The sequence below is a fragment of the Ceratotherium simum genome, chromosome 3 (genome assembly GCF_057802395.1).
Source record: "Ceratotherium simum simum isolate JZ-2026a chromosome 3, ASM5780239v1, whole genome shotgun sequence".
Classification (NCBI taxonomy): domain Eukaryota; kingdom Metazoa; phylum Chordata; class Mammalia; order Perissodactyla; family Rhinocerotidae; genus Ceratotherium; species Ceratotherium simum.
This window is the reverse complement of record NC_141902.1, coordinates 1452654-1476436: the sequence shown is the minus strand read 5'-3', so window position 1 is coordinate 1476436 and position 23783 is coordinate 1452654. Positions and strand designations below refer to the sequence as shown.

The window sequence follows — 23783 nt, the reverse complement described above, 5'->3', positions numbered from 1 at the left end:
AATAGAGATCTTTCTCATTCTTTTTTTCTGTTTTTTTTTTTTTTTTTTTTTTTAACAGCTGCAAAGCACTACTCCGTGGTGTGGCTGTCCCCCCCACATTCATCCAACCACTCTCCTCTGTATGAGCATCCAGGTTGTTTCCAATATTTTGCAATTACAAACAATGCTGCAATGAATAACCTTGTGCATATGAATGTTCATATTTTTGGAGGTGTATCTTTAAGGTAAATTCCTAGAAGTGGGACAAAAGGTAAGTACATATGTAATCTTGTTAGGTATTGCCAAATTTCCCTCCAGAGGATAATGTCAGTTTATATGTATGAAAGTGCCTGTTTCCCCAAAGCCTTGCCGAAAGAATCTGTGGTCATATTTTTAAACTGTTGCCAATCTCATAGGTGAGAAATGATACATCAATGTTGTTTTGATTTGCATTTCTCTAATTATGAGTGATTTTGAACATTTTTTCCACAGGTTTGAGGGCCATTTTTATCTCCTTTTTGTGAACTGTTTGTCCTGTGTTCTTCCCATGTTGCTGTCAGATTTGGGTCCTAAGGCCTTTGATTTTTAGGAGTTCTTCACATGGTAGGGGTATTAGCCCTGCTCTGTGGTATAGGATGTAAATATTTTCTCCCAATTTGTGAGTAGTCTTTTGACTTTGTTTATGCTCTTTTTTTGTCATGCAAAATTTTTTTAATTCAATAATTTTTTCTTTTTTTGCCTCTGGTTTATGAGTCATAGACAGACTTTCTCTACACCAAGGTTAAAGATGAACTAACTCATGTTTTTTTCTAGTACTTGTATAGTTTTATTTCTTATGTTTAGACTCCTAATCCAATCAGAGGTTATACTCATGTATGGTGTAAAATATGGATCTAACTGTATCTAGTTCCAAATGTTTACCCAATTGTCCAGGCTCCACTTATCAAAAAGTCCATCGTTAGCCCAGCACTTTGAGAAGCTGCGTTTGTTAAATGTTAAGTTTTCCATTTGTGTTTGGGCCTAATTCTTTTTTTCTTTTAAAGATTTTATTTATTTTATTTTTTCCCCCCAAAGCCCCAGTAGATAGTTGTATGTCATAGCTGCACATCCTTCTAGTTGCTGTATGTGGGACTCGGCCTCAGGATGGACGGAGAAGTGGTGCCTCGATGCGCACCCGGGATCCGAACCCGGGCCACCAGCATTGCAGCGCGCGCACTTAACCACCAAGCCACAGGGCCGGCCCATGTTTGGGCCTAATTCTAGACGTCCTATTCCACTTCCCTGTCTTTTCACGTGCTGGTACCACAGTTTCAATTACTAAGACTCTATGTATAAGAAATTTAACACAAGCCTTTCTTTGATTTCTTGGGATTTCCTCTGGAAAGGCTGCGGCCACAGGCCATACCTGCCCTTTACAGTGCTCCAGTTCCTCTCTCAGACGAGACTTTTCCTCTTCCCACTCCTCCAGTGTACTGTGTCCTGGCTCTTTATCCTTCTGCCGCAGCCTTGCTGCCAGACGGTGATTAAGGTCCTGCAATTCTTTCTGATTTTGAGAGTTCCTTTGGCTAAGTTCTGTATTTTCCAAATCCAGCTGTTGGTTTTTGGTTTTTAATTCTGAAATCTAATTAAAATTGAAATGTTTTAAAAACTAGTTACCCTACTTTCTGCTAAAAAACAGATTTATAGAATAATTTTTTTCCCTCTATATGTAGATAATGTTATATATATACACACACACACTCAACACAAATAATACATACTCATTATTACAAATTCACTCAATTCGATGTGTGTGAAGAAGTGATGGACACTCAGTCCAGCCCCACTCCACAGAGGGGGTCGCTGTTAACACCTGGACACGTATCCCTCCAGACTGTTTTCTATGCATATACAAAGCCCATATACACAGAGATATTTTTCTTCTTTATAACAAAATCATTATCATTGTATCAAAATCACTTCAGATGTTTGGACAGCCTGCTTTTTCCACTTAAAATGTCTTACACACTCTTATCTTTCCAAGTCAGTGCATTCAGAAACCTCCACATGCTATATTTTTTAGTGGCTGTAGGGTATTCCATAAGCCATAAGCCATTCCATAAGTGTGGGCATTTATCTATACCCACACTGACAGATGTATAGATTTATCATTCTTTCTTTTATTTATTTATTTTTGTGTGTGTGAGGAAGATCAGCCCTGAGCTAACATCCGTCACCACTATTCCTCTTTTTGGAATATCCGTGCCCATCTTCTTCCACTTTATATGGGACGCTGCCACAGCATGGCTTGACAAGTGGTGTATCAGTGCGCGCCTGGGATCTGAACCCCGGGCTGCTGCAATGGAGCACGAGCACTTACCCACTATGCCACCGGGCTGGCCCCCATTCTTTGTTTCAATTATGAAGAAACAAAACAATCTTTTAGAAAAGTCATTTACACATGGTAGCATTTTGTATTTTGCATCACTTTTTGAAGATATGCATTACTGTTTTGATAGAGATCCCCAAAATGTCTTCCTCACAGTGCTACCAACTTGTGGTCCCATCAACAATGTCTGGGTACATGCATTTCCTCACCCCTTCTCAGTACCAGATGATATCAATCTTTAACTGTTGCTAATCTGACAGGTCAAAAAAAGAAACTCCTTTAATTTGCACTTCCTAATCACTAATGAGGCTGACCATCTTTCATATATTGTATTCTCTTTTTCTGTGACTTGACCATTCATATCAGTTATCCATTTTTCAACTAGGTTTTGCCATTTGTTTGTAAGAATACAGAATATATTTTATATGTTAACACTTTGTCTATTTCAAGTACTGAAAATACTCTTTTCCCAGGATGTCCTTGTCTTTTGACTGTTTCAGACAGATTCTTAAATGGCCTTCCCCTACAAAATTGCATGGTGTGAGATTATAGAAATTGGGCATTGAATAGCACAGGCTATCTGAATAAATCATAGTTCTGTGAAAAGATATACCAATTAACTGGTATTCTAGATCTGTGAAATTCTGTCCTTAACTTTCTCCTTTCAATCATGGTAAGGAAAGAGGAAGGAGCTAAGATTAATCAAAACTACATGCGAGATAGCATTAGTATTTCATAGGTTTGGTTTTAGAGGTGTCACTCTCCACTCCCACTGATTATAAGCTTGTATTAAGCACTCAGAGCCTAGAGATAATATATACATTATTTTTTATTTATTTATTTTTTTGTGAGGAAGAACAGCTCTGAGCTAACATCCATGCCAATCCTCCTCTTTTTGCTGAGGAAGACTGGCCCTGGGCTAACATCTGTGCCTATCTTCCTCTACTTTTTCACATGGGACGCCGCCACAGCATGCTCTGACAAGCAGTGCATCGGTGGGTGCCCGGGATCCAAACCCAGGCCGCCAGCAGCAGAGCTCGAGCACTTAACCGCTACGCCACAGGGCTGGCCCCAATATATACATTACTGTATTCACAAAAAATAGAAACCTAGTTTAGAGGTAACAGGAGGTGAGTTTGCATTTTGAAACTCAGGATTTACAACCTTACTATCATTAGCTACTTGTTATTCTGGTAGCATAGCCTATAAATTTGTAAATTTCAAACAAAAAAAAAGAAAGTTTCAGAATCAAGAAGCATTGGGAAATATTAAGTATCTCCTTACCTGTTTCTTTAAATTTTCAACCATCTTCTGAACTGCAGCTTTTTCCTGTTCTACAGTTTCTATTTTTTGCCTAAAGGGACAATGAAAATATAACTTAAGTTAGGCTTTAACAGTTGAAGTAAAATAGTTTTAGTCCTTGCAAAAATGCCTTAAGAAAATTTATGTCTTACCACATTTCTTCCTGAGATCCATTTAATTTCCCTAATTTCAGGTTAGAAATGCTATCCTCTTCATTTAAAGTAGTAATTTCATTTCTCAAAATAGAATTTTCCTCTTGAAGCTTCTCAGATTCATATCTGAAGTACAGAGATTTGAAAAAAATAGTTACAACAAGGCAGGCATCTGGCATCTTTGGAAATACTTTCTAGAAACTTCCAATAACACAAGTACTCCATGCCAATTAAAAAGAGAAGTGTAAATTAGTAGTGTCTTAGTACTTGGAAATCAAGCTATGACATATTGACTCATTTCTTTTGAGATGTAAGATTTTCACTAAAAGACTAAGTTAGGGAAGTGTGGCTAAAACACTCAGCATGGAGACAGGAGGGGACGCAGTGCCCACACTGGCTGCTGCTTTCTCAGTGGCGAGCACACTGTTCTGAGCAGATAACCTCATTCATCTCAGTCTCTAGTCCCCCCCAGCTCTGAATAGACAAAAGCCATATTACTAAGCTGTGTGAGCTTTAGTTTTAGGCCCAGGGGACGTAGAGAAAGAAAATTCACACATAATTAAAAGGGCCACACAGAAATATGTACACTAATGTTTACGTTGTGATTTTTTCCATCTCATTATAGTATGATTTTTAGAACTAAAAGTGGTTTGAAGTAAGACGAGGAAAAACTACATCCAGAATTAAAGTATTTTGTTTCATATCATTAAGATATTTCAGACATGGTGTTAATATTTTACGAGTGTTTTTTGAAACCAAATTTGCTAGAAGACTATAGCAATCATATTTTATAAAGTCAAGTGGGCAGTGGTTCAAATTAGTTTCACTTTTGTCTTTATTCTTCAAACACATTTATTAGAATCTGGTAGCTCCTCAATGAAATCTTATGTCCTAAGATAAATTTCCATCGTTTGCAGAATAGCAGCGCATGCTATGTGATACAAGGGAAACACGGTCAGCCAAAAAACACCTCATTTTCCTATATTAGTACAGGAGGGGAGTTCTTATCTACCAGGTGAGTTATTAATACACGAAAGACATTCATCCTCATAGAGCATGTTTCATCAAAATGAGGAGGATAACTAACATTCAGGAAAAAAAAGAAAATCTATCCAACCCAACGAAGAGCTAGAAGAGAGTTAAGGACTTGACAGACATTGACGAGGCAGGTGGTTAAGGCAGACACGCTCCACTGTGGACTTTCACACCCAAAGGAACAACGACACTTAGTTCCTAGGAGGGAGGGAATGCCTCCGAGGCAGGGCTACTCTAGGTGTTAGAGGACACAGAAGCAGAAGGAAGCCTCAAGTTCTGCTCTCCTCTTGAAGACTAATGGATTAGTTTCTCTGGGCACAGCAGGCAGCAGGAATTAGATCTGGTGAGGTGCTGGCGGGATCCGTGCCATGTGGCAGGTGCATACATTACCTCAGGAGTTCCACCTTCTGCTGCATCTCACTGCACGTGATCTGCAGGTCGTGCATCATTGCCTTCAGCTCTTCCTCCTTTTCTCCTTGAGAAGGTGCACCTTTTTGCTTAACTAAAGTGGTGACCCTCTCCCTCAACTTTCTAGTCAGCTCCTGCAGCCTCTTTTTCTCCAGTTCTAACTCTGCTATGGTGGCCTGATGCTGAAAACGTTTGTCCTGAAGGCCGAGGAGAGCAGCGTTTCCCTCCAGTCTAACTTGGTTCTGTACTCTGGGCTTTTCTCGACGTGTCTGGACGGTTCTGTGTAGCCAGGCAATTTCACGTGCTTTTCCTCCTTCCAGGAGCTGAGTATGCTCCTGCCCAAGGTACTGGCCTTCTTGGTAATGTTCTTCTACGATGTGGTGTACGCTCACGCCCTGTGGCACACCCTCCAGGGCCTGACGTAGGTCGAGTGCGTCCTCACGAGGCTCCTCCGCCACGCTGTCTGCATGGGCCTCCTGCACAGAGCAGCAGTCGCGCTGCAGCACTGCTCTGTCTTGCAGCTTCTCAATCTTGCCTTGAAGTCGCAGAACCAGGACGTGCAGCTCCTCATTCTCTCTTCTGACCACATCATAACTCTCCTCCAGGCCGAGGAACGTTGCAGTCACTTCTTCCACTTTCTTCAGCTCGTCCTGTAACCTGAAAACCTCCGAAGCGAGCTCTTTGTTATTTTCTAGTGCTTGGTCATAGCGCGTCTCCATCACTCTCAGCTCTTCCTGAAGACAGTCGTTTTCTCTGCTAGCATCCTCATACAATAGTCTGTACTTGGGAGAAGACTCGGGGATTCTCTCAAGCACCTTCAGCTTCTTTCTTAGCACAGAAACATCAAAAAGTAGGTCCTGTTTCTTTTCAGAAGCTCGATTGCAGTCTGCACGTAAGATTATTAGTTGTTCCTGAAGCTGACAAACCTCATTCTTCAGGTCCCAGGTCTCAGTCCTGGTCTCCTCACTATTTTCAAGCTCAGAAAAACTCTCCACTGTTGCTTCCGACTCCTCGACTTTGACGTCCTGTCTCTGAACAGAGCTCATCCCCGTGCTCCCCAGGTCCTGGACCTCACGGTCCTGCAGCTCACTTAGGACGCGTTGCATGCTTACACCTTCTACTTGCTTCATTTGGTTTTGTAGTAAAAATGGCTCTGTCTGTTCCACAGAATTTCCAAAAAATCCAGTAGTTGGCTCCTCTAAACAGGAAGACATTACTGACCCTGGCTCTAATTTCTGCAGCCTCTGTTGCAATCTAGAAATTTCAGTGGCCATTTTCACATTTTCCTTAACTGCTCTTTCATGAGCTCTCTGCAGGCTTAAGAGGACACCTCCGTTCTCTTCCAGCAGCTGCTCTCCTTGCTGGAGCAGGGACATGGCTCTGCTCCCTTCTGCCTCTTCCCCTCCCATTGCCTGGCCACCACTCTGAAGCCTGGAGAGAGGAGATGCCACCTGCTGCATTTCCTTAATTTTGCTCTGAAGCCTGGAGATTTCTGTGCTCATCTCAGCCTTCTCTTGCTCTGCTTTCTCACAGGTCACTTTGTGGGTGCTCTCCATGGCCAGAAGCTTGGACATCATTTCCTGCCTCTCCTGGTCATGTTCCATTTGTAGCCTTTCAAGCCGCTGGGCAGCCAGCTGCTCCGAGGCACCTGCCTGGCACAGGACCTGCTCACAGTCCTTCAGCTCTCTTTCATGACTGCTCTTCAGCTCAAGTATCTGATCGGACAGCAGGCTTTGCTGACTTGCAGAGGCATTTCTTAGATCTTCCAGGTCTTTGAGTAGCTGTTCTCTCTCAACAGCCATGCTATTCAAATGTTCTTTGTATGTTTTCTCCAGCATCTCTCTCTCTTGGCTCAGGACCAGAGAAGTTGCTTTCTCCCTCTGGAGAGTCTCTTTAAGCTGCTCCTGGGCCTCTGCACACTCCTGGGTGAGTTCGTCCTTCTCAAACTCCCACTGGGATCTCTCCTCGTGCTGTTGTTCCAGGAGCTCCTTCAGCTCCTGGCGGTAGTGCCCCTCCAGGCTTCGCAGGGCATTCTCACATCTCTGTGTGACTTTCTGACAATCAGCCTGAAACTGGGCTTCTATTTGAGAGGTTCTTCTATTACACTCGGTTTCCACTTTTTCCCTAAATGTGGTCAACATACAGCATTACTGGAACTGCCATCAACTCCAGAAGCAAACAAAACACATTTCCTGTGCATAGAAGACACTGCCAAGCAAACAATTTAAGTACTTGCTCAAATGGTCTTCACTTACTGCTGTGTGATTCATTTGTACTGAGAGGGGATCTCGTTTCTCAGAGCTAGGACTGGCAGCCATAATTAATTTAAAAGACTGACTTACCTCTCCCTGAATTTAGAAGGAAACTTTAGAAACCAAATTCTTTGACATACTCCTGGATGTACTTGTTTACGAATTTTTAACCAAAAGCTTAAACTGATATTTTACACTAGATGATCAACTGCATACTAACCTAACCCCTAACTTGGGAAATACATAAAATTCTTTCATTTTAATTGAGTATACATTGGAGGATAGAAGTCATATAAACCACACATACTAACAAATTCATTATGTTTTTGCCTCTTATTTAATAAAGCAGCACTGGGTCAACCAGAATGTGAGGCACTGAAGCCCTCAGTGCACCTGCGATTTCGCGCGGGGAAGGTGGGCACAAAGGCGTATTTCCTAACTCTGTGAGGAAAAAAACCTTCGCCCAGAATCGAGTAGCAACAGCCTTTCTCAGAAAACAATAGGACTGAACGAGGAAGGAACCACACTTGGGATAATCTTACCCTCATCTGGAACCTTAAAAGATACGAGTCTTTTAAGATACAAGAAATATTTCCCTCTTTTTTAAAAAAACAGCTTCAATAACTGGCCTACGTCTCAACAATGGTAAACAGGTTGAAAAACTAAAAGCAATCTGGTCAATGAGCGGGCTATCATGCCTTCTGATTTTCCCGTCTCCTCAACTGACTGGGACTCCTGGTGTGCCCGAGGGGCAGCGCCACAGGCTGCTCGTTTCCCCCACTTCCTTACCTTCCCTCTTGAAGTTCTCTTTGGTGTTTCTCCAAGAGCTCTTTTCGCAACTCCTCTTTCTCAAGAGTGTGCTTCTCCACCAGGCTTTCCAGCTGCTCCTGGTGGAAGTGCTCTAGCTCCTGAGTCAAGTCTCTCACCTTCTCCTCTGTCCAGGCGCCGTCATGAGCGAGTCCTTCCCTCTCCCGGGTGAAGCTTTCCTCTGCCTGCTCCAGTCGAGCCTCGAGCTCCAGCTCGTGCTCCAGCCTCAGCCTCTCCTGCAGCTGAGTCTTCTCCTCATCCCACTTCACGTGCAGTTGTTTTTTCTCCTCCTCGTGTCTGCAGGTTATTGTATGTTGTGCCTCCTTGAGGGCCGCTGCCTGGCCTTGAAGTTCTGCGATTTCTTTTTTAAGGTCACTTCTTTGCTTTTCTAAGATGTGCAGCTCATTCTCATACTTCTGCCTCATGCTCTCTTGCTCCTTTTCACAGGCGACCTTGGTTTCATCCAGCTGCTTCTCATAATGGCGCACCTAAGGTCAGAAAGAAAAACTGCCACGTGATTCAACTCAAGGCCATGGAAAGGGATGGGGCAGTAAGCACTTTTCTCCTACAAGACATTCCTCAGTTTTCCCATATTGTTTTTTTTTTTTTTAAAGATTTTTTTTATTTATTCATGTTTTTTCCCCCAAAGCCCCAGTAGATAGTTGTATGTCGTAGGTTCACATCCTTCTAGTTGCTGTACGTGGGACTCGGCCTCGCGTTGGACGGAGAAGTGGTGCCTTGGGGCGCGCCCGGGATCCGAACCCGGGCCGCCAGCATCAGAGCGCACGCACCCAACTGCTAAGCCACGGAGCCGGCCCTTTCCCATATTGTTTTAAAGCAACTTAATTCAAAAACACATGAAATAAGACATATTTAAGTCAGGCATGGTTGGCTTTCCTTTTTAACTTGGTTGAATGTTGTTAGTTTCTGAACAACTCTATTAAAACTGACTAGACCTTCACAGAGATACCATTTGTCTTCCCAGGCATCCCTTCTAACTGTAAACTTACAGTCTTAAAATACTTAATTAAATTCAATATTTGCTGAACACCTATTAAGCACTTCGCAGGCCTTGTGGGGACACGAAGTTGGGTAAGACATAGTCCATGCCATCAAGGAGAAACCAGTCCAGACATGGTTATGATAAGTACAAAGAAGTATACTACAAGGCAGAACAAAAAATATAAAAGGTATAGAAAAAGGAGTTACAGTGTAACCCAGGGAATCAAAGCAGGGAAAAATCACATTTGGTTGGGGAATTCAGGAACGGGTTCATGCAAGAGGTAGTATTTGATATAAACTCTGACAGGTAAGCAGACCTTCAAAAGGTAGAAAGAAATTATAACATAGCATGTAATAGCATGAGCAAAAGAGGGCAGTTTGATGAAGAACAGCAAACTACCTGGTTTGGCTGGAGGATGAAATAACTCAAAGGAATTGTAAAAGAGAAGACTGGAAATATGAGTTGAAGTCACATGATGAAGGGTTTTGGAGGCCAGATTCAGAGCTTGTACCTGGTTTAGGAGGTAAGGCTATATCAAAGGGCTTTTTTGGTTTTATGAAGATTTTTTTTTTTTTTTTTTTTTTACAAGTTATAGGTAATGTAATGGCCTTCAAGTTCCATGCTTGCTAGGGCTGAAGATATTACATTTTGGAGAAACTCTCTCCCAGGAGGAAAAGGCCTCACCCTCAGCCTGTGCAACCATCCTAAGGAAGTGGGTTCCTGGCAGCCACCAGACACAATAAGACATGTATGCAAAGTGCTGCTCCATGATAAAAAGGAATCGAGAATGCCCTACATGCAGAAGCTTGTCAGAGCTCACAGAGAACGGGACTGATAAGACGGCCTTACTTTATCTTCAAGCTCCAGTCTTAGGCGAGACAAGTCCCTGTGATGCTGTTCTTTCATCTGTTCGATGACCAGCTCTGCCTCGATGCTCATATTCAGTGGATTGCACTCTTCAGAACCAAACCCTGAGAACACATGAGACCCATGAGCCTGCAGCAGGTTCTTTCAATAACATAACCAGCATCCTAGAAGGGACATCCAGTTTAACTAAGGAACCATTTTCAGCCTAAATTCCCACAGATGATATCTATTAGGAAACAACAGAAGCCAGAAGTCTCTTCTGTTTTCAAGCATTAGGGAAAACAAGAAAAAACGAAGGTGAATAGATTCTTTCATGTACAGGCAGTGCACCAAACCTTAATAGAACCCATCTGTTTGCACAGTAGGTGGGGGCAGGTATGGAAATTGTTGCTTAAAGTTGACCTCCTCCTAATGAAAATGCTGCAACATGAGGTTGTTTGGTCAAACCAACCAGTCTTCTCTCCATCCAGCAAATGCTGAGTGACAAACTAGCGGAGGGGCAATGTGGCAGGAGAAAGAAAGGCCAGCATACTTGCTGCTGTGCCTTGAGGAATTAACTTCATGGGTCGGGATATCCAACCCATCACTCAACGTTGCAGAAGACTGAATATTGTAACATTAATTTCTCGTAGTGTAGATGGAACCCATCTTAAATTATCAGCTAAAATTAGGAAAAAAAAATAGGGCATAGGTTAAGAACCTGGATATAGGCAGTTTGGGGAAAAAATTCTCAACTCATCCATATGAATTCACCTCTGCAGCCACCCATGATGATGACTGAGGAGAACAGGGAAAATGTGAAGTGTAAGTTGAAGGCTGAGCTAGTACATAAACAAAATGATTATGTCTCATACTATGTAGAAATTTCTTAAGGCAGGGGACTCCAAAAAGTTTTTCATGTTGGGGTACACAGGCAGATGGGAGAAAGGGCATAAGACTAGAGTCTGGGATTAACAGTCTCGCTTTGGGCTTTCTCTTCAAATGTCATGGCATAAACCCAACTGAGATGTGATAGCTGGGCTGTACCACCCCGTGATGGCACAGCTTCACATACCCACAAGGAGAACTCCCAACACTTGGTCATCTGTGGAAAAGCCCAGAAAAGCTGCTGAGATGTATCATATCATTAGCTGGGCTCCATTCTTATGCTACAGTAAGGCTACAGAATTAGAATCAGAGGAAATGTCTTAGGGCCTCTTCCTGTCTCCTCCCCAATCCTTTATTCATTCTAGAATAAATAGGTCAGGAGAAGGATAAACAACCCTTGTAAGAACCTGTTGTCCTGTTCCAAGTAGCAATGGGGAAAACTATTTATAACAGAAGAACTTCTTCTGAGCCCTTTCTGAAATTCAAACTCAGCACACTGGAGGAAAGAGGCAGGATACCAGGAGGGAGGAAAGAGCTGAGAGTGAACGCAGGAAACCAACACTTATTTATTTTATTTGTTGTTTTGCAGAGGCAATGCAGACATTTAGCACAGCCAGCATTAAGAAACCAAATTCTGTGTTTTCTCACTGGCCCACTCTCCAAAACCATCGTCATACCAGTTGGCACTCTTGTAGAAAGGCAGAACTCAGTGATAGCTCAGTGTCTGAATTCTAACACTCCCTGGGCCTGGACTCTCAGACTGTAGCCAGTTTTTTCTTTTTTTTTTTAAACAAAGCAAATACCCTGGTGGTTTGATTTTTCCATTGCTTTGTTGATGCATATCAAAATCAGATGGAAATAGTTTCATAAAGACTTCAAGGACAAATGAAAAACCAGACCACAAGTGAAATAGCTCAAGAAAATAGTATTGCCAGTCTTTTTTGTTGTTGTTGCCAAAGTTTTGCAATTTTACACTCAACCATGGTTCTAAAAACAAAAGTCAAAGGCAGAGACTCCATAAAGATGGTGTCTGAATGGCTTACCCCGGTCAGGCTCAATGCAACCACTGTTAACATCAAGTTCTTCTGACAGCGAGTTCTTCAAGGGAAGTCTGAACACTTTGCCTTGTGTACGATATTCTTCCAGCTCAGACTGGAGCTCATCCACTTGGTCTTGTAATACCTGGAGTTTAAAAACCAACACAAGTCTTAGACATGAAACCAAAAGCACAAGCAACAAAAGAAAAAATAGATAAATAGGACTTCATCAAAATTTAAAACTTTGTGCTTCAAAGGATATCATCAAGAAAGTAAAAAACCCACAGAACGGGAGAAAAGTTTTTGCAAACTATATATCTGATAAGGGACTTGTAACTAGAATATATAAAAAACTATTACAACTAAGTAATAAAAAGATAAATAACCCATTTCAATATTAGGCAAAGGATCTGAATAGACATTTCTCCAAAGAAGATATACCAATAAGCACATGAAAAGATACTCAACATCGCTAGCATCAGAGAAATGCAAATCAAAACTACAATGAGATACCACTCTGTACCTGCTAGGATGGCTAGAATCAAAAAGACAGACAGTAACAAGTGTTGGCAGGGATGTGGAGAAATTGGGACTCTCATACTGGTGGGAATGTAAAATGGTGCAAACCCTTCGGAAAAAGTTTGGCAGTTCCTCAAAAGGTTCAACATACAGTGATCATATGACCCAGAAATTCCACTCCTAGGTACATAGCCAAGAGAATACACAAAAACTTGACACATATGTTCACAGCAGCATTATTCATAATATTCAAAACAACCCAAATGTCCATCAACTAATGAATGGATAAATAAAATGTGGTATAGCCATATAATGGAATTTGATTCAGCAATGGAAAGAAATGAAGTACTGACGCATGCTACAACACGGATGAACCTTGAGAACATTATTCTAAATGAAGAAAGCCAGTCACAAAGGACCACATATTGTATAATTCCATTTATACGAAATGTAAAGAATAGGCAAAACTAGAGTGACAGAAAGTAGATTATTAGTCACCTAGGCTGGGGGTCATGGGAGAGATTACAGCTAAGTGGAGTGGGAGCTTTTTTTTGGGTGATGAAAATGTTCTAAAATTGATTACGGTAACGGTTGCACAATTCTGTGACTATACTAAAAGACAATTGAATTGTACACTTTAAATGGGTGAATTATATGGTTATGAAAAGCTAAAACAATAAAGAAGAGGATGATTTGGGGAATTTGGGGAAGTAGAGCCAATAGATTGTACTGATGAAATAATTAACTTTAAAGACATAAAGAAAACATCTCTACTTGATTAGAGCCAAGAGCCAAAACTTAATTGTAAAAGCAGCATAAATGTTTCATTTCTTTTCTCAGAGTATACACATATATTTCCTGAGAAGGCAGGCTATGGGCACTCTCATAAGGAGGTGGTTGTTTTTCTCATCTACACACAAGTACAATTTTCATCTAAAGCAGTTAGAACTCAGTTATGCTTACCTTGTTAAAATAAACAAGTGTTTGTGGTTTAAGAAAAAAAATCCCCAAATTCCTAAGCTTAGGAGAGTTACTTTTTTCAAAAAATCAAAGATTCCTATTATGCATAAGGATGTTTCTGTCTCTTCTAGTAGGAATTCGTCATGGTTTACTAGCTAAAGACTTGAGTGCTTTCTGTTTCATTTGCATTTTGTAAATAAAGTAAGGAACGTATTCAGAAAAAAACCCGTAGGACAAAGATGAGGTTTGCAGTGATGGATCAGGAAAGGCTAATTCTGGAATAAGCAGATCAACACGACCACTTATTCCTTCATTTGGAATAAAATTGTATTTTCCTCTAAGCACCAGCAATTTCTGACCTAGATAAGGCAGACGTAAACGCAGTTTGCATGATTCCCTAATATTTCAGAATACCAACTAATAATATTGACAGCTGACACTGTGTTACCTGCTCATTACGTCCCTGTGAAGAATCTTCACAACTACCCTGCTCGCTGGGCACTTGTGTGTGCACCATCTCGCAGAGGAGGACTGGAGGCCCCCCAGGTTAAGTGACTCGCTCAGGGTCCACAGCTAGTGAACGGTGAGTGGGACCGCATCCCAGGCACTCCCCTGCGTACCAGGTCCCCCGCAGTCACTCACCCTGCACTGCCGCTCATATTCATTTCTCATCTGCGTCAGCCTTTCTTCTTGCAGAAAGAATTCAGCACTGCTGGGGTCAAGGTCGCCAAACTAGAAAGGAGAAGGGCAAAGCTGTCACTTCCCAAGTGTCCTCCTTCGACCTATGACATACCACAGGCCTGTTCTTGTGCCCACCCCATCTCCTGAGCATGAAAGGAATGTGACACTTCAGCAGAGACACCACCAGCTGGATGATGTGGAGGACGTGCTGGAGGGATGTGTTCAACTAAGGCAGGGTCCTTTCTCAGAGCCATGCAAGGATTCCCTCATGTCCAGCCTGTTAGAGTCCATCCCTGCAGAAAGGATAACTTCTTTAGCCCCTAAAGAACTCCCTACCAGGAATGTTCTGGTGGCATTGCTCCTGCTCTTTTGAGTAAATACACTTTGAGGTGCATATCAGGAAATCGAATTCAAACAGACTTACCTTTTCTGCTAACACATTTTCCAAATTTCGCTGAAGTTTGTTTGTCAGAGTCTCATACTCTGCCAACTTCTCTGCATTTTCCAGAAGCTCATTTTCTAGACGACTGTTTTCCTGGAGAAATTAAACAGGCACAGATGAAAAAATAAGCAAACTGTGGCACCATTTTATATGATGCATAAATCTGTGCTCTAGATTGAGAGAATGTGTTCATCTTGAAAGTTTCAGCAGATTACACAAAAGTAAATATAAGAAATTGATATTTATCTTATCAAAGAGGAGTCTGCCTCCTCTTTTTTTGATCCTACGGAACTGTGTGTCCAATATGATACCCACTAGCAGTCACACGTGGATACTGAGCATCTGATGTATGTGCAGTACAAACTGAAATGTGCTGTTAAGTGTGAAATACTCACCAGATTTCAGAGTTAGTACAAAAATGGAAAAACAGTGCAATAATAATTTTTGTATATTGATTACATGTCAAAATGATAATGTTTTGGAGATATAGGATTAAATAAAGTGATTTAAAATTAATTTTACCTGTTTCTTTTTACCTTTTAATGTGGCTTTTGAAAACTTGGAAATACATATATGGCTTCATTGTATTTCTATCGGACAGCATTGCAGTAGAAAATTTAATGTCATGAAAAATTTCATATCAAATGAAAGAAAACTGGTTGCAGAATACCTTTTTCATGTGACAGAAAAAGAGAACTCAGAAAAACTATGAAAAGTAGAATAACTCTAAAATCAATTTTCATTTGGTGATGATATAGTTGGGTTTATATTTAATTTACAATTTTACTTTGGTTTAAAGATGTAAAAGCTACACATACATATTTTTCATAATTGATATATGTTTAAATTGTTATAATGAAATACATCAATGGAGGTCCACACAAGGTGGGGGTTTTTTTGTACATATAATAATTGTTAGAGATTTCCACCCACATTAGCTAAAAAAATAAGTAAAACCACACAGACATGCCATTTGACATTTTCTATTCCAATGTTAAAAGCTGATTGGAAGAACATTATTTTCAAAGTACATTTTGCCAAAAGAATATAGAGCCAGTATATTTTTAATACATTCTAGTTCACACCCTCACACAGCAATATGGAGTTAAAAAGAATGTTCTTGAAGCATTAGAAAAAACTACCTTCCCCCAAAATATCAATTCTTTAACTCTAATCTTTCCAAGTATGTCTAAATTTAAATGTTAGAACAATCAGGAGCAAGCTCGGTGTGTCAGGCCTGTGCTGGTGCTCTGGAGACAGGAACCAGATTCTGTTTCTGTCCATACAGTCTGGACAGAGGGGAGGGGGACAGATGAGGACACAGTTACCTATGATGTGATGGAAAATGCACTGTCTTCTGGCAAGAAAAAAGTAAGTGTAATGGGAACGAAAAAGTCACTTGGCCTGGGGTGTTGGAGAAGGCAGTGAAGGGGCATGAAGCCCACTGAGGAATGAGAGAGCTGACAGCAGGTGCAGAGGGGCTGCGGGCACGCGCTGGTGGCTGCAGGCAGGGCCTGAGGTTGGAAAGGGATGAGGATGAGCCCCGTGCAGGGGCCTTCAGTGCTACCATGTTGCTCTTGACAAAGGGTAATGGCATAGTGTAAGTGTTCTTTAGTGAAGTGACTCTGGTGGCCACATGGAGGTTGGATAGACAGAAGAAAAGATGCACATAAGCCAGCTGAGAAATCCTGATGAGTTCTGAGCCAATCAGAGGCTGTGGAAATGGAGAGGAAAGGGATAAATCTGAGAGGCATTTCAGAGCATCAACAGGACTTAGAGGCTGATGAGTGAGGGTGGCTGAGGATTTTAGCTTCTGTGACTTACAGCACATGGTGATGATGTAGATGAGGGAGAAAATTCAGGGGAGGAAGCAGTTTGCTGGTTAGGGAGTGAGAATTAACTCAGTTTTTGATGTGTGGAGTTTCAGGAACTTTCTTAACCTCAACAAGAGTGACTATTGCCTATGTACTCACGACCTTCCAGACACTGTATATGGAGCATCTCCTTTAATCCTCATGTCAATGCTATAGCGTAGCTCTTACCAGGGTGCCCATGTTGTACATTAGGAAACCGGTTTGTGGAACTCGATTAAGGGTTTCCAGTAAGTAGTGGTATCTGGATTGGAACCAGGCAGTCTGAGTCCAGAGCTCCCTGCTTTACCTCTAGACTACATTGTACTATATTATCTGGCGTCAGAGTCCAGTGAAGTGGAGGATCACTACCTCTGAGGCAGAGGAAAGGAGAGGATGTATGAGAAAAAGGCACGTTTGGAAGCAGAGAAACAAAACTGATGGCTTTTGTGTGGCAAGAGATGAGGCCATCAGCTAAGAACAAGGGGGAAGGCAGAAGGTATCAACCAGGTTCCAAACAGCCTGAGGACCCAGTGCAACTTCAGGGAGTGAGGAGAACAAGATACACTAATCAACACCATTGGCAGACCAGAGGCCTGGATACCTCTGAAATCTAGATCCCAGCAGGACTCTGCCATGTCTGGGTCATGACCCCGGTGGGCAAACTTGCGGGAATCCTTGGCCTGAGCCCTGTGCAGACCTGCCCTCTTACGGAGCCGCGGTTGTCCATGTGTTGTCCCCGGCAGGGACCACGGACTACAGGATTAATGGGACGATTACCTTTAAAGAGAGAGCAAGGCGGTCCCGGATGTAGTTCTCTTCTGTTTTTGCTTTTTCAATTTCCTGCTCAAGTTCCAGACGCTGCTTGCCCACCTGTTGCAGGATCTGCTCTCTCTCCTTTCGGAGTTCGCTCTTTAAGGCTGCAATACGCTCCTTGTACTCTTCGTCTAGTTTCCTGTGAGGAGGACAGACCAACAAGCTGCCATCAAATCCCTCAGAGGTCCCTATGCAGATCCACCAAAAATGGAAACAGAATCACAGAGATGGGAAGCTCCTTGAGAAAGTATCTGACGTGTCCTGCTTTCCTCTAGGCCTGGCCACACCTGAGTCACTCCAGCCAGCTGTGGCCAAGAAGCAGGCCGAGCCCCACTCCCTGGGCCTGGGTGGCAAGAAAGGAGGGGCCTGGCCCTACTGGTCGCACCTGAGGTTGTATTCATTCCTGCGCTCTATGGCCGCGTGGTGATCGTCCACCTCTGAGGCCATCAGAGACTTGAGCTTCTCAGCCTTGTCCAGATCCGACCGTAGCTTCTCTTTTTCTCTGACCACTTGATCAACTCGCTCCCTAGAATCAGAAATCAACAGAGTTAAAGGGAAGCTGTTTCTAAGCAACAAGTAGACCCAAAAAGGCTCTCATCTGGCTTGCTTCAATACAAAAACAAAACCAAGACAACCCAAACCCTCCAAAACAAAAAGACATTCCACAGCGCACTTCAAAGCCCACATGTGAATCTAAGGCTGCCTCATCCACAGCAGTGAGATGACGGGAGCTCAGCACATTTGCACACAGGGGGAAGGACATGCGTCTCAGCCTCTGAGTGACCTGCTGGACACAAAGGAAAGGGAATGGAGCAGGTGAACCTTCCACTCAACTCACAGCAAATGCCGGATCTCAGCCTTAAAGCTGGCCAGAGCCGCCTGGTGAATGCCGTTCTTGGTGATCAGAAGCTCATTTTCAAGAGCCAGCGTCAATTCTGTCAGGTTGACGTTTCCATCGAGGCTGAAATCCAAGGCCTAGAAATCAGAACAAGGTCAAGACAATCACTAGTCCTATCCTCTGAAAGCAGAAGATGTGAAAGCTACACAAACTCAGAAAACTGAATTTAATGTCTAGAAGCTGGATGACTGTATTTCTTTAGCGATTGCTGAGGAACAATCTTTAATCTAGAACATAACTAAGTTCTCTCTAAGGAAACTATAGCATGGTTATTTGCATGTTTAAAAAAATACTACCTGGCACTATAAATGAACACAGTAGTTTAATCTTTACTAACCAGGGATCAGTTAAGAGCATTCCTCTTGTCAATAATTTAGGGGTTAAAGATGTGAAAAGAAATTAGCAACAGACTCCTGGTTAAAGGGGGTAGGAAAAGTTACCTCTTATCTCTGAGATCTTGTGAACAGAAGAATCATTAAGGAGAAATCAAATCAAATCACCATTTCAAAAAACACCAGAATTTTTCAACCCTTCCCCAATTTGTCATTTTTCTCCCATTTTAGCTGCCACACCTTCAGGATCTCCTGGCTGTTCTCAATGCCCTCTTCCTGCCAGGTGTCGAGAATTTTCTCCACTGACGCATAGCCCATCCCATCATCCAGGCAGGAGAAGACTCTAAAGCCAATGGTACTCGTCATTGCCAATGAGGTTGTGGCACGTCGTCCATTCTCATCGAAAGACTGGAAGAAGAGAGAGACTTGAGCAAGCTCAGGCGCTTCAACTAGATGTTGGTCAAGATGGAGACTGGTCAGTCCTGACCACGACGAGCAGAAAACACGTTTCTCTAATTGACACTGCTGGAAAAAATGTCATGAAGCCCCTTTGATCTCCTTTCCCAAGTGAGGCAAGAAAGCAAAGCTTATCAAAAACAATTGATCTGGTAGAGAGTTCCTTGACATAGATGAGATGTGTCTCTACTTAACACCAGGTTTCTTCCAACCCGAAGCTGACATTAAGGGGCATAATTAGTGGTCTTCCCACTCTGTAATTTATGGTCATTTCTCAAACCCAACTTTTCCTTCCCAATAATTTAGTCTTTCTTTCTGACTCTTCCTTTGCTTCCCTCTTTCTCATCAGTATTTTTCTTCAGACAACAGATTAATTCATTAGAAATTATTCAAATGGGTTTTAACTTCTACTCACAAAGAAACCACTTCTTCTTTATTTCTTACCTGCATGGAGAGGTGTCTTTTCAATTGTCTATATGGAGTAGATGCTGATGGTGGAAGGGATTTTCCATTTTTGAACAAGCCATAGAAAAAATCTTCTACACTCATTGTGCCATCAGGATCAAGATTATGGAAGACTTCCTCAAGCATCTAGAAAAGGGTAACCACATGTTTAAATATTTCACTCAAAATAACCCAAGGCCCAAAATACCTTTCTGGCCAATAGAAATTGGCACCACTGTTGATCCCAGGACTCCAGAAATATAATATGCATCTATATTCTCATTTCATTGAATTTATTTTCCTTTCCGGTAATATGTCCTTCTCCCTCATACAAACTAAATAAAAGTCAATTTTCAACATCTTCATAATCTTATGCAACTTAGCAATTAACTGTTTTCTCTTTTACTCACACTCTTAGAACAGGTAATCTTTAATGTTGCTAAATGTTATCCTTACAAATTAAAAAATTACTTAAAAAATATAAAGATGTAGCCTCCCAGTGCTGTAACAAAAGCAATTAGTTGGACATTCATTAAGCCATTACACTATGGTGACTCCACATATTTTGCTTATGTTGAATTTTTGAAATTGCTCTGTTAGCACAGCAGAATTTGTTCTGGGGCAGATTGCAATGATCTAAGAGTTTGGTTCTGAAACCCACGACTTGGGATTTAGAACATTACTTGGAACAACACTGTATTTGGTGGTTTTTATTTGTTTTAGTGCTTTAGCACAGGAGAAACTAAGATTGGATAAGAAGGATTTGTGTGTACCATAGGAGGGTTCCAAGAGACACAAAGGAAGGGAATTCTGCCTGGCTCTTTTGCCCCCTCTGACAGTAATCAAGTAGTGCTCCTCATACACCAGGGAAGCGGAGGCTGAACTACAGCCTCTTCTCCAGGCTTGCCCAGGAGACGGCTTGCTCCCTCGCTCAACAGAGGAACGGAAAGTGGACTGAGACAGCGTGAGTCACTGATGCCACAAATCAGGGAGGGAAGGCAAAGACCTCCTTCCTACTGGCAGTCAGATTCCTCTCTATTTTGGGGGCTAAGATTTTTCTACAGGAACATGCCTCCAACGCACAAAACAGAAATCACCTGGAGATCCTGTTAAAATGCAGACCCTGATAGTAAGTCTAGGGGTCAGGCCAGAGATTCTGTACTTCTAACAAGCTCTCAGGGGATGCCCTTGTTGCTGAGTAGCAAGGAGACAGAATAAGCAACAAATTTACTCTTGTTCTATTAGAACCTACAATCGGGTCCATTGTAATAAAGGCCTAAATTCTCTGTAATGCATTCTCAAACTTTCAACATTTGTTTCATAAATCTGGACTATTGCTAGGATTCGCGTCATCCTTTAATTGTTGATCTTATTCTTCATGTAAGTGCTTGAGGCATTTCTTTTATCTCAAATGCTTTTTTCCAATTCACATCCAATAGGAAATATCTGTTTCTATTCTTGTTTTTATACACTTCCTCTGGAGAGGACTCTGAAACAAGAAAACCATTCTAAAGAGAGGAAATCTTTGGAATAAGCAACAGTTCGTAACAGAAAATTATGATGAAACCAACAGAAAGGTATTTTGGGCACAATTCTGAGGTTGCCACAACCCTTTAGCTTCTCTGTCTTGTTGTTATCAAACAAGAGAACGCTTTCTTAGAGCACAAGGCTTTCAGGGCCATCAAAGCTGAAGTCACAGTAAAATCCAGGTGCACTGACTGAAGTTAACAAGCACATTTTGGCTCTAACCTTAGCTCCACACTGCTTGGCCTTGTGACCTTGGCCAAATCAATGCACAGCTTCCAGACTGCCTAAACACCCATCACCTGAGCCATTCAGAGTGGTGGAGCAGGTCAGTCCCACTGTTCCTGTACATGAGGGAGGGGACGTGGTACATGAGAGGATGTGGATTCAGAAGCGGGTGGGCGGGCAGGGCTGGGCTGGAAATAATGGAAGTGAACGGACAAGTGGAGCGCCCTCTGCAGCCTGTGCAGGAGCTGCGTCCAGAACCCTGAGGACACTCTCACTCCCCACCATACACCGACCAGCTCTCTGGATGGCCAGTTTCCCAATGAGGAAGTTGGGAAATAATGCAGTAGAATCGGAATCACAAACCTAAATACCCAGAGCGGCCAGGAGGGTGATGTCAACGAGGGAGGCGGGACGGGGTTGAGACATCAGAAAGTAGTGCCACGTAAAGCAGCAAACAGAACACCTGGGAGGGCAGGCCCTGTCCAAAGGAGCCAGCTGCTTCTCCCTGCCAGCAGAATGGAACCAATCTTCTGATTTTCAGAAAAATGTCCTGATTTTCAAGAGGCTAACAAAGTTCAATTTTTAAAAGTATTGGGCAGACCAAATAGAATAGCCTTAGGCCACATTTGGCATCTAGGGTGACGCTTTGCCATCCCTGACCCATAGTCGTCCTTGCTTCTGGGAAGCAGAGGACTAGTTACAGCCACACGACAGTGAAAACAGCAACAAGCAGCGATGATCTCACTTCCTTTATCTATAAAATGAGGGGGACTAAACCCACAATGGCTTCCAGTCATAAAATTCTAGGGTCCAAGTTGCATGTTGATGAGATCATCTTGGACTTTTAGCTCCTCTGTGGTCAGAGCCAGTAATACAAAGTACGATAGTGTTTCATGGGTTTTTTTGGAGGAAAAACACTAAGTAAAAGCTATATTCAATAAGCAATCCCTTATTCACCCTCAGATCAGAGGACAATAACTAATGTGCTACTTCCTCTCCCAGGTTTTGGAAACTCCATACAGAAGAAAATGCAACTCCTCGCACATGGCTACAGTTTATTCCAAGAACTGTTCTTGGATAAATAATCCAAGTTTGTGCAATATTTCTTGGCAAAAACAACCCAAGGTTCTGCACATTGCACTGGTTCATAATTTAGGAGGATGAATTTAATTTTATGACTCAACAGCCACCATGGAAAAATCAATGACTACTGAGCCATTACAAGGGTAGTCACTGGGTATGTGACAGCCACGTACACAAGGGAGAAGGGAAAAAAGGCTTTCCTGCAGGCCAGGCTACTTGGAAGTTTTTGATGATAAATGTCTTTCTGGTTTAGGAAGACAATCTCACGTATCCCCTGAGTGAGCAGACAGCATGGTTTCAAATATCATTATAATCAAAGATTCATAAGGCTATGACTGGTGCCCTAACCTCTAAGTCCCTCTGATCCTATTTTCAGCTCTTTGAAAGGCATATCTTGGAATTATTTATATTCTTGTGTTTCATGGCTCTTCATGCACCCAGTCCTGCTAGTTCTCCTCTCAATGTTTCAGAGAATATAAAGCTCAGAGTTTTAACAAGCAAGAGTCTTTTGGGGGCGCCTTCAACATTCTTCTTTGTAACTTCAAAACCACCAATCTACCCTTTTACATTTCCTCCTGACCAGAATACCATACGGCTCCTGGCCAGTCTCCTAACCAAAGGCTCTCTTTACACCAATGTGCCCTGTAAAAGTAAGTTTTTCCCAGATATTACTCAATCTGCTGAAGAACCCAGGGATGATATTGAGAGCCTTCTCTCCAAAAACCTAAACTCATCAGCCTAGCTTTTAAAATATTCCCCAACTCAGATCTACTGAACTCCCTGCTTACTCCTCCCTCCACACCTCTCCCACACGTGGCTCTGTGGCAGCCACGTCTACAGACATATCTGACGTCACGGCCACGCTGAGCCGGTGTCTGATGACAATGTGGGGTAACGTGCTTAACACAGCGAGGGCACACAGTATGGGCTCAGTCAGTGTCAGCTACTGTCAAGTTTTCTTTTCTACAACACAATGTGAGCTCCTCAAAGACAGACTCTTCGTGGCTATTTCCTAGGAAAAAAAAAGAATGGAGTCTCTGGAACATGCTGCAGGAAGCCCAAATACAGCTGTTCCTAGCCTGCGGCCAGTGTAGCTTTCATCATGATTATTATTCCTGAATAAAAATATGATGTGAGGCTTACCTCTCCATCGACACTCTGCAAACCATACTGCTCACAGATGGAGACCAACTTCTTTCGGTTCAGGTGACCATCACGGGTGATCCCCAAATCTTCACAAACCTCCTGCAGTTTCTCTTCTATCCAGTTTTGGGGAGGGGAAGACCCACTTGGTGAGGCATTCAAATCATCTGGGTTCCAAAATCTCAACTGGCCTGAAATAGAGCATACATTGTGTCGTCCCCAAAGGAATTACAAAGAGAGCCTATTCTCAACGAAAAATGTGCTTTTTGAGAGTAATATAAGAAAAAGACTATAATGTTGATTCCATTCTGATTTGATCCTGAAGTTCAA

At 42.3% G+C, this 23783-nt stretch overlaps 1 protein-coding gene across 10 annotated transcripts in view; it reads right to left on the bottom strand.

Annotated features, from left to right (window-relative positions):
* Positions 1–23783, bottom strand: part of NIN (ninein) — a 94738-nt gene that overhangs the window by 26511 nt on the left and 44444 nt on the right. For 7 of the 10 annotated variants that reach the window (XM_087421749.1, XM_087421741.1, XM_087421768.1 and 4 more), the window contains 15 exons: positions 23454–23644; positions 19476–19622; positions 18816–18983; positions 18184–18320; positions 17731–17871; positions 17310–17484; positions 14662–14772; positions 14199–14288; positions 12084–12222; positions 10156–10277; positions 8286–8791; positions 5227–7368; positions 3802–3927; positions 3632–3701; positions 1385–1600 (listed from right to left, as the gene is read on the bottom strand). In XM_087421749.1, coding sequence (XP_087277875.1) covers positions 1385–1600; positions 3632–3701; positions 3802–3927; positions 5227–7368; positions 8286–8791; positions 10156–10277; positions 12084–12222; positions 14199–14288; positions 14662–14772; positions 17310–17484; positions 17731–17871; positions 18184–18320; positions 18816–18983; positions 19476–19622; positions 23454–23644 — 4481 coding nt within the window. The remainder of the gene's footprint in view (positions 1–1384; positions 1601–3631; positions 3702–3801; positions 3928–5226; positions 7369–8285; positions 8792–10155; positions 10278–12083; positions 12223–14198; positions 14289–14661; positions 14773–17309; positions 17485–17730; positions 17872–18183; positions 18321–18815; positions 18984–19475; positions 19623–23453; positions 23645–23783) is intronic. The other 3 variants (XM_087421791.1, XM_087421797.1, XM_087421774.1) reach the window with 2 other exon arrangements.